The sequence below is a fragment of the Calypte anna genome, chromosome 20 (assembly GCF_003957555.1).
Source record: "Calypte anna isolate BGI_N300 chromosome 20, bCalAnn1_v1.p, whole genome shotgun sequence".
Taxonomy (NCBI): domain Eukaryota; kingdom Metazoa; phylum Chordata; class Aves; order Apodiformes; family Trochilidae; genus Calypte; species Calypte anna.
In genome coordinates this window covers 10,089,522-10,100,324 of record NC_044265.1, presented here as the reverse complement: position 1 = coordinate 10,100,324, position 10,803 = coordinate 10,089,522, and the positions used below count along the sequence as shown (strand labels likewise).

Below are 10,803 nucleotides of genomic sequence, written 5' to 3'. Positions count from 1 at the left end.
CTTGTGGTAACTGACTTTTGTCCAAAGTGGGATGTGAGTGTAGTGAAAAATGGATTACATGTCCTGAGATCCAAAGTAGCTCTTTCCTGCACTTTTTCCTTGAAGTGAGAATGCTTGGGCTTTGAAACTAAAATTGCTGAGTTTCTGTTCTATGCAAACAAGATTTATGTTAAATGACAAGAACTTGTGTGTGCTGGGTGAGACTGGCACTCAAGTATTTATCTTAAATCCTTCCCCCTCCAAACCTCAGCCTGGAAGAATATTCTGGCCTTTTTTTCAGTGTGGTGTTATTCTTGGACATCTTACATCTATGAGCTCTGTGGAGCTGTTAAACCTTGGGGAGTGTTTGAGGGGGGGAAATGGATAATCAACACCTGGCTGGTTGGTTTTGCTTCTAAGCTCAGGGCTCTTCTGTATCTTCTCCAGCTGCAGTCACCTTTTTGGTGATTTCCACTCTAGAGCTTCAGCTAACTGCTGCAAAAGAATATCTGATCTTCCCCCCTCTTTTTAACTGCAGGATTTCAGCCCATGCAGGAGTGAGGAGAATAAACACTGCATCCCCTGGCAAAGCCTACCCACATGCTTTGAGTTGGGGTCCAAGACCCCTGTGTATTAAACTGGAAACACAAACAGCTGGACACCCTTCTTTTATTACACTTTAGACTAAACATGCAGCTTCAGATCTGTATTTTAACAAAGAAAACAGGAACGTGAAATACAGGTAACCTTTGGTATTTACCCAAGTTACTACTTGGTTTCTCTACAGGTTGTTTTCCAGGTCAACTTATGTCATTCTAGCAAAAATCAAAAGATGGGCAGGAACAAGTCTTCTGTAACCACTCTGGTGCATTACTTTCTGAGGTGTTCTCTGTTAAGTTGTTACAGGCTATTACATCACATGAGTGAACTGTGCTTCTATGATGTCAATTTAAGCTGCTTGGATACTACAATGTGCAGTGGGATCTATACAGGGAGGGCTTTGACACAATGGGAATGTCTGGGAAGGGAGGAATTACCAGATACAGACCCTTGTCCTTATAATGATTCTGATCTTTTTCTGAGGCAAGTCTCTCAAACATTTCCTGGTAAGGGGCCACTCCCTCTCTATGCCTTCCAGGCCCCTGCGCACCTTTAGCATCCAGCTCTGTCTAGTTGAAACTGCTGAGATCTTTTCAGTGCCTCAATGCCAAAATGATTTGACTCTGAAGAAGCTTAAATCACATTTAGAACTCTTGACTGGGATCCCCTTTCACTTCCAGCGACTTCAGTACCTGGATGAAGGTGAGGACCTGTAATCTCTGGGATTCTTGGAGATTATTTGTAGGATCTTATTACTTGCTGTTTATGACTGCTTGGGTCATACTTTCCTGTTCTTACTGTACTGGATTTGGAATTCAGTTCTCAACACTTAACTTTGCTTCCTACTCCTTAAAGATAATGCTCTGCTGAAAAGGGTCTCTTTAGATTAGAGATTGGCTGGTGATCTCAGGTGAGGCCAATCAGCTGATAAGAGAGTGCCACCCAGCACTGCCCAGAGGGATAGAAAGGGCTGGGAAGAGCTGCCCCACTGTCTGCTGGTGGTCTCAGGTGAGGCCAATCAGCTGATTGATAAGGGGGTGGCACTCAGTGGGATATAAAGGGGTGTGAAGAAGAGCACCAGTGATCTGGAGTGCAGTGAGGAGGAGCAGGTAAACAGGAACGGGGCACGGCAGTTAGTGAGGCAGTTTGTGCAGGTAGGGCAAGCAGGAGGGGCACAGTCACCTCCCAGCTCTCTTGAAGGAGCAATGGTCTTCGAAAAAGCAAAACCTGGTGCTGTTAAGATGCAGGGTGTGTCCACACAGATGGAACCCCTGAAGAGGGACAGCAAGAAGGGCCTAGCTCTTCAGGCCTCTGGCTGTGTAGAGTGTCTGAGCCTTGTGTTAGCACCAGAGGACGGTGTGAGTGGGGTCTGTGTGCGATGCAAGCAGGTGAATGACTTGCTATGCCTGGTGGCAGAGCTCAAGGAGGAGATAGAGAGACTAAGAAGTATTAGGGACAATGAAAGGGAAATTGACTGGTGAAGTCACACCCTTTCTAATCCAAAATAAGTCCAGAAGGAGACAGTGAAGCCCTGCCCCTCCTGCCATCAGGCAGTTGTAGCAAACGAGGTGGGTGGGAGGGAATGGAAACAGGTCCCTCACTGGAGAGGCAAAAGAATCCCCTCCCAACCCCCACCATCTCCTCGGGTGCCCTTATAAATCTATGGGACCAGATGGGATCCATCCAAGGGTGATGAGGCAGCTGGCACAAGAGCTCGCCAAGCCTTTCTCTATCATCTACCAACAGTCCTGGCTCACTGGGGACATCCCAGTTGATTTGGAAGTTGGTGAATGTCACACTAATCCACAAAAAGGGCCAGAAGGAGGACCCGGGAAACTCCAGGCCCATCAGCCTGACCTCAGTGCCTGGTAAGGTTATGGAGCAGATCATCCGGGGGGCAATCACACAGCACCTACAGGATGGGCAAGAGATCAGGCCCAGCCAGCATGGGTTTAGGAAGGGCAGATCCCGTCTGACCAACCTGAGCTCCTTTTATGATCAGGTGACCCGACTGGTGGGTGAGGGGAAGGCTGTGGATGTGGTCTACCTGGACTTCAGCAAGACCTTTGACACCGTCTCCCACAGCATCCTCCTGAAAAAGCTGTCAGCCCACAGCTTGGACAGGAGCACCCTGTGCTGGGTTAGGAACTGGCTGGAGGGCCGGGCCCAGAGAGTGGTGCTGAATGGGGCTGCATCCAGTTGGCAGCCGGTCACTAGTGGTGTCCCCCAGGGATCAGTGTTGGGCCCAGTTCTGTTTAATGTCTTTATAGATGATTTAGATGAGGGGATTGAGTCCATCATCAGCAAATTTGCAGATGACACTAAGCTGGGGGGAAGTGTGGATCAGCTGGAAGGCAGGAGGGCTCTGCAGAGGGACCTGGACAGACTGGAGAGTTGGGCTGATTCCAACGGGATGAGGTTCAACACGGCCAAGTGCCGGGTCCTGCACTTTGGCCGCAACAACCCCATGGGGAGCTCCAGGCTGGGGACAGAGTGGTTGGAGAGCAGCCAGACAGGGAACTGGGAATCTGGATTGACAGGAAGCTGAACATGAGCCAGCAGTGTGCCCAGGTGGCCAAGAAGGCCAATGGCATCCTGGCCTGGATCAGGAACGGCGTGGCCAGCAGGTCCAAGGAAGTGATTCTGCCCCTGTACTCAGCGCTGGTGAGGCCACACCTCGAGTACTGTGTCCAGTTCTGGACCCCTCAGTTCAGGAAGGAGATTGAGGTCCTGGAGCGGGTCCAAAGGAGGCAACCAGGCTGGTGAAGGGACTCATAGCACAAGTGCTATGAGGTGAGGCTGAGGGAGCTGGGGCTGTTCAGCCTAAAGAAGAGGCGGCTCAGAGGAGACCTCATCACTTTCTGCAACTACCTGAAAGGAGGTTGGAGCCAGGGGGGGTTGGTCTCTTTTCCCAGGCAACTCTCAGCAAGACAAGAGGGCACAGTCTCAAGTTGTGCCAGGGGAGGTTTAGGTTGGAGATTAGAAAGGATTTCTTTATGGGGAGGGTGATCAGGCATTGGAATGGACTGCCCAGGGAAGTAGTGGATTCTCCATCCCTGCAGATATTTAAAAAGAGGCTGGATGTGGCACTTAGTGCCATGGTCTGGTAACCGTGGCAGTAGTGGATCAAGGGTTGGAGTTGATCTCTGAGGTCCCTTCCAACCCAGCCAATTCTATGATTCTATGATTCTAAATGCCTCTAAATTCCTACCTAGCACAACAGGACCCAAGGTGCCCTCAATGTATTGTGACAGTAACCTCAGAGAGCCTGGCTAAAACAATTTGGTCATTACGTGACTGTTTTCCAAGCTGGTCTTTGTCTTCTTTCAGAATACATTGACCTGCTTTTCCTTCTAAATCCCTCCAGCAGATCTGCCAGATGAGTCTACATTTAAGGACAATGACATTGTCCCTGGTGGAAGGATCAAAATGCGCACCTGGCGGCACGATGGCTGGGGACACCTGGTGGCAGCTGCTGCAGAAGGAGATACTGACAAGGTTGATTCCATTACTTCCATGCATGGGTGGTGTGCTCTAAGTTAAAAGCCTCTTTCTTAAGGTCTAAGAGCAAGACTTCATAGAGCAAGCAGTGGGGAAGTCTTTAATAGAAGAGTCTTGCCATAGGAATGAAGCAGGTTGGTTGTACTGGCAACAGCTCCGAATGAAAACAGTAATCTGATGGGGATTAGGAATCTAAGACTGAGGAATCAATCCCTCATGCAGCCTGTTCAGTTTTAAAAAACCTGTATGTGCTGTTCACTGGTAACAGCAAATATACTTGGAGTGGAAGTTCTTGCCATTTTATAACTTAGTACCACTAATGTAAGTATACTTTCAGACTACTTTTCCTGTCCCTAGTTGTCCTGATGTCTGCAAAATGTTTGCATTTCTTACTTAGCTGTCTGACATTTTACCCTTCTCATGTGGTCTCATAGTCTCAACAAAAGAGTCTTAATCCCAGTGTTTTTCATATGGCAGGAGAAATAATATGCAGTATGTAAGCAAGACCTTTTACTGAATTATCTTAAAACATCATTAGAAGATGGAGATTATCTGTGCTTGAGTATTCCCAGGAGACTGAGTGACTTGGTTGTGACAGTCAGAGGCAGAAACTGTGTTAGAGTGCATCCACCACTGCCCAGACTGATTTCAGAGTAAGAAGATGTCTGCCAAAATCAAGAATCAGAAGACATTCTCTGTCTCATCCACTTTATCTGCTGCTAGTTTATGGACCATCTTGAGTTCATGATCCTGTCAACTCTGATTAGCAAGAAAGCTTTGATTTTTCTTTTTATTTTTTTAATGTAGCAAATAGTTTCTGTGGAGCTTTGATAAAGGTCACACTGCTCTCTCGATTTAGGACAGAAACGTTGTCTCAGCAGAAACACAAGGTACTGCAGCTCAGCTGTACTGTAAACCTTCAGGCCTGAACAGATGTGGCCATGAAATATCCTTTGGCACCTTTCATAGAGAACCATTATCTCCTTGTCCTTGGCCAAATTCCAAGCTGGCTAATCACATTCTATTCTTCTGCTTTTCCCTAACCACTGCAAATGGATACCACAGGGTTCTTCACTTCCTTTCGTTAACTGTTGTGTAGTGTCGCAGTTCACTGGCAAACAGCTGTTCTGTCCTGTGCCACAGATGGCTTGTCCTTTGCTCTTGGGCAAATTGGTTTTTGTGGGTTTTTTTTATTTTGGTTTTGCTTTTTTTTTTTCTTTTCTTTTTTTCTTCCTTCTCTTTGTGTATTGAGAAGCTTTCTACTCAGGGTAGAGCAGGAAAGAAAAGGATGTGCTACAAAGAGAAATGGTAAATGGTCTCCTTTGAAATGAAAGGTGTGTTGGCATAGGAACTTCACAAAAAGCTTGTTGATACTTTTGATTTTTCAAAAGGAAAAAAACCTTATTTTTTAAGAAATAACCATATAGCTGTTCTAGTAACGTGCTTCTGCTTGCTAGATGAGAAAACCATAGTGCACTGTGGAAGATGTAGCCCAACATGGAAATGGTTTCTCAGGAAGAACAGCAGCATAAGGCACCTAAAAATTGTTCCCAAGGGGCCTCTCAACAACACTTTAGGACTAGTGGGTTAGGGTTTATTACCAAAAAAATCCTCCTTCTGGGAAAGAATGTGATACTGGACTGTTTCCTGAGGTGGCTTAGGTTTAAGAGTTGCCTGCTGGAATTAAGGCCCAAAGTCTCACTTGCCTCCTAAGGAACCTGGGCTTATGTCGACACACTGTCTTTGTCCTCTTTCTTCAAAAACAGGTCAGGTCTTGACAAATTTAAAAGAAGGATAAGAACTGCAAAGAGAAACAGTTTCTGTAAGATTTTGTGGTGCTTAATAACCACATACAAAAGGAAAACCCAAATTCATGTTCCCTCCAGGGGGTGGCTATGGTAGAGAATCAAAATGAGGAAGAGTAAGAAACGAGTGGGGTTTATTCAGCTGATCTTTGAGTGGTTTATGCATTGTGCAGGTATCCCCCAAGTACAGACACAAGGCTTTGTTGATACCTGAAAAGAATTAAACTACTTTTATTAAACTAAAAGTTTTGTGTTCATTTTGCAGCTAGCCCATCTGGGAGTTACGGAGGACTCTGCAGGCACCACACCAAATGCAGAGTTACTGGGACCAGAGCAGAAAAAGGACTGGGTAGCACACCGAGCTTTTGTGGCACTGTTCATTGCCGTCCACAGAGGTCACATTGAAACTGCCAAGTTTCTGCTGATAAATGGTAATACTCTGGGAACAATCCTTCTCCAGCTGTAGCTGCACATGATACCACCTTCCTGTTTACTCAGGCCATAGAATTTTACCCAAATGGCTTCAAGTATTTTGTGTTTGTGGTGGAGAATGTATTCAGCACATCAGTTCTGATGTAGACTCGTTGATGCTAAAAGCTGCTGATCTTGCTACGTGTAAGGACTTCTGGCATTAGACACATTGATTTTGGAAAAGAGGTGGGGTTTTTTGGGTTTTTTGGGTGTTTTTTGTTTGTTTCCTCTCGTTTGCTTATTGCTTTTTCTTATTATCTAGGAACGTTTAATTTTTATCAATCCTGTGCAGTGGTGTTTCAGCCACTGAAATGCAAGAAGAGTTGTGAGCTCTGACATTTGGGTTTTTTTGCTGCTTTGCAGCTTTCCCCAGACATCTGCTTTTGCACAATGGACAGTCCTTTTGGCCAGCTGAGGTCACTTAAATGTCCTGAATGAAATCCCACCTTGTCTGCTGGTGCTCCCTTCCAGGTCCTCAGGCCTGGCCTCCTCTCTTCAAGGAGGTTGTGAGATCTCCCAGTGCAATAAGTAACAGCAACACCTCGCTGGGGCAAAGGTCACAACACCCTCAACACAACAAAGATTATCCGGGGGCTGTGTGTAAGCAGTTGTTCACCGGACAGCTTTGTTAATTGCACTGATTAGACGTGACTAAACCAGTCTGCATCCTCCTGCAGAAAATCATGGTGCGTTCTGGCCCGCAGGTGGCATTGCCTCCTTTCCGATGCCGTGCCACGCTCCCCATCTGTACGGTTCTTGGCAGGTGCGGATCTGCACGCTAAGACCCCTCTCGGAAGGACGGCCCTTCACGTCGCTGCTGCCATGGGCCGCTGTGACTGTATCGAGCTGCTCCTGAGCTGGGGGGCACAAGCTCTGGTCCCGGACGACGAGGGAGAGACTGCAGTCAGCTTGGCCCGTCTGTGGGGCCAGAAGCAGAGCCAGGACATCCTGAGCCGCTCCCCTCGCCCTCTGCCGCCCTCCCGCCCCCTCACTCGGGCCTTGCAGCCGACGTCTGCTCCCACCTCCTGAAATACATGCAGATTAACTCGGTTCTGGCAAATTTCAAGGGATAGTCAATAACTTTCCCAGAGACCCACACCTCAAATATAGGTCACCGGGTGGGATTTGTAGGTTTTAGTTATGAAATAAGCTGACGTACTGGTGTGATGCTGCGGCAAAGATGACAGCGAGCTTGACAGCGCTGCTCTCAAACGCCTCCTTAATTTGTAGCTTAAGTATTTATAATGCAGTTCCTCGCCAAACTGGCCATTTAGTTAATACAGTTTTGTAGGAGAGCTCAAGCCTGTCTGCAAGTTCTCTTTGGAATGCTCCATGGTAGGATAATTTCCTAACAGTTGGCAGCAGACCAGGGCGATGTAGTTTAGTGGATATTTCAGGGGACTGGAAATCCCTAGATCTTTAATCCAGTTCTGGTCCTGTCTGGCTTTATTGCCTCTGGCAGATCAGCTGAGGGTTATTCTATAAGTAGGGCAGTTTGTCTGCCATGGGAGGGTGCAGGCAAAGTTGATGTGCATGTAAGTGGCTAATTGTGATTGCCCAGTACTTGCTTAGCATCTCCAATGTTTTCTGCCTCAGGGCTTTGAAGGATGGCGTTTCCTGAAGCCAGTGATGGGGTAAAGGGACTTGCCTGTCTGCTTTCAAAGTTTCTCAGTACTCCAGATTCCTTAGATGCTTTAAAAACAGAAATACTACTTACAGTCTCTTTATGCCTCTGTGATCAGCAGAAGGAAGATGAGCTTCTGATCTGTTTCCTGAGGGTTTATTAATGACTCTGCTCAATCTTGAGCAGTTTCCATTGTTTCCCTTAAAGAGACATTTTTCCAAGGAGCTCAGTACTTCAATAATTCACAGAAGAGGTGGTTCTCAATGGGAACTGAGCAATTCTGAGTGAGAGCAGGGACTCGCTGCTTTTTTGCTTGCAAAGCTGCATGCATACGTGGGAGGCTACAAATAGCTGACATGAATTGTTCTTGTTTCCTTGTGTCTGAGCATTTCTTTAAGTGATACCAGGAGTGCTATATAAATATCCAGGTAATCGGTGAATTTGAGCTTCAGTACTTGGGTTTGTGCCCCAGATCATATCAAGAATGTGATAGAGATCTGCAAACTGTGGTTCAGCATTGCTTCTATGAATAGGTGAAATGAGGATCAGAAAGATGCTGGCTTTAAACTTGGATACCTTTAGTTTATATCCCTGCAGGCAGAGATTGTGGCTAGTGATGTGGATTAAAAATTGACTTGAATGCTGTGCACCCAGCATAGCTTTGTGTGCACCGAATGTATGGAGACAGGAAGAGCTGCAAAGCAGGACACTGTAGTTTACCCAAGCAAAGGTGCCCTACATTCAAGGAAAAAAAAAAAAAAGGGATCTGAATAATGTTCCTGTGTATGTTTCTTGTCAGATAGTCCCAGACAGAAATATGGAGTGTTGCTCAGGGTAAGCACAGTAAGCGTGACATGGCAGGTATCCAGGCATGTGGCTGCCTGGCTTAGAGACAGATAGATTTGTCTGTCCAGGGAATTGTTTCCCTGTGCTCACAATCCTCAGCTTCCTGGAAGTAAGTCCTTAAGCCTAGTTTTCATGTTAATAAAGTTACAATGTGAACCTGGAATGTTTTAAAAATGCAGCTGCATCCTCTGAGCACTCTTTCTCGTTCAGGGTGGACAGTTGGGTGGGTGCCTGGTCTGAAGGCTTTGTGTTCCTCAGCTGTTCCCTGCCACTGTGAGACGTGCTGTGCTGAGCACAGGGTGTGTGAACCAGAACAGAGACAGAAATGAAAAATACAGATCCAGTTTCTAGAGTGAACCAAGAAAAAAATCCCTTCAGCTCTTTTTGTAAACTGAAAGGGCTTTGGGGTGGTTGTTTTACTACTTTGTTGCTGTTGTTTTTCTTTCCTTGAGCTTAAAAGGTCACAAATGAAAGGGGAAATTGCCAGTTGCTGTTTTAATTTGCCTGAACTTGCTCAACAGGAAATGCAATTGGGGAATAGCAGGAGCAGGGCTTCTGGATCTATCAATCCACAGGGTGCAGGTGCTCACTTGTCCCCATTCCTCTATGACAAATCTCTGTTTGCTTTTTTTGAGCCACATCTCAGCTGCAACCAGTTGTCAAGGTAATCTACCCAGAGTTTCCAAGGCAGCAGAACTGTATTTCTTCTGAATTGATATTTGTATTTAAAGTGTCTCAAATCTAAAATGATAAATACTCTTACCTTTCAATTCCTTATTTTAATCAAGTAATAAAGCAAGGTACAGAACTTCAGGCTATGGGAAGTACCACTTCTAAAGCCAGCTGCTGTGATGGAGCACATGTAGCAATGCTTTCAAATGCTGGCATCAGTGAACAGCAGAGCACAGAATCCCTTCTGTTTGAGGGGCCATGTTAATGGTATCATTTCAACAAAGTCCACTCAAACAGGTCTTTGGGCAATTATTAGTTCTATGTGACTTAAATATACAGTTGTGAAATAATTTATTAGGAGAATGGCAAGGTCACAGATTGTATCTAAGTGATCAGTCAACAAGATACAAAAAGATGGTGCTTCTGGCACTGTCCTGAGCAGGGGAATATTGCATAGAAATCCTTTATTTTTAATTCTTATTGTCTGTCTGGACTGTTTAGTTTGTACCCAAGCTTCCAGAAATGTGGAGAGGATTTGTAGTTGCTTTTAGAGGTTAGGGTGCATGCTCTGCACCAGAACAGCAAATGGAGAGAATTGGGCGACCTCAGGACAAGGATGCCAGAGTGGCAGGAAATTAATGTAGGATGTGATTATGTAGTTAGGAACAAATACCAAGTACTTTTTGCTGGAAGCTGGATACTCAGCCCAAGAGCAGAAGTCACCAGTGTGCTGCAGCTGGGAAATGGATCACAACTATCCAAAAGTGTGTTGGAGCACATTAGAAGAGATGTAATGTCTGGGTGAGACAAGCCCTAGGACAGTGTGTGCTGCCCTGGTTAGGTCAGAAAGGTAAATTCAAGTTAGAGGAGATCTGTAAATTAACCAGGGGAAAGGAAAAGAGGGCACAGCTGGTAGAAAAGACCATGCAAGGACAATATTGTTCTTTATCTAGGATGTTAATTTCCAGGGAGGAAAATTAAATTGTTTACACTGATGTAAACTGCTGCCATAATAGACTAGAAATTGGAATAGGTTCTGCAGCTCTTGTCAGGGATGAGGAGTGGGGAAAACAGACTTAAACAAAGGTGTGTGCCTTTCAAACTATGACATCCTGGAAAAGTGTTTGGACTAGATGGCAGCATTACAGGATGCTGCTTTTATTTGCTGCAACGTTGTATTAGATGCTTAAAGTTTCTATTCCAAATAATAAAAATAGGATGTAGAAAAAGCAGATAAAATTGCTTGCCCTAAAGTAACCAACTATGCTTTAGAATGCACCAGAAAAAAACATCAGGGGAGACAGC

General features: G+C 45.6%; 1 protein-coding gene across 1 annotated transcript; it reads left to right on the top strand.

The window, feature by feature from the left end:
- Nucleotides 1–1,106: 1,106 nt before the first annotated feature.
- On the top strand, nt 1,107–7,385 carry ANKRD60 (ankyrin repeat domain 60). Its single transcript, XM_030463353.1, has 4 exons — nt 1,107–1,281; nt 3,947–4,077; nt 6,151–6,316; nt 7,120–7,385. The coding sequence occupies exons 1-4, from the start codon at nt 1,107–1,109 to the stop codon at nt 7,383–7,385; spliced, it is 738 nt and encodes a 245-aa protein (XP_030319213.1).
- Nucleotides 7,386–10,803: the final 3,418 nt, after the last annotated feature.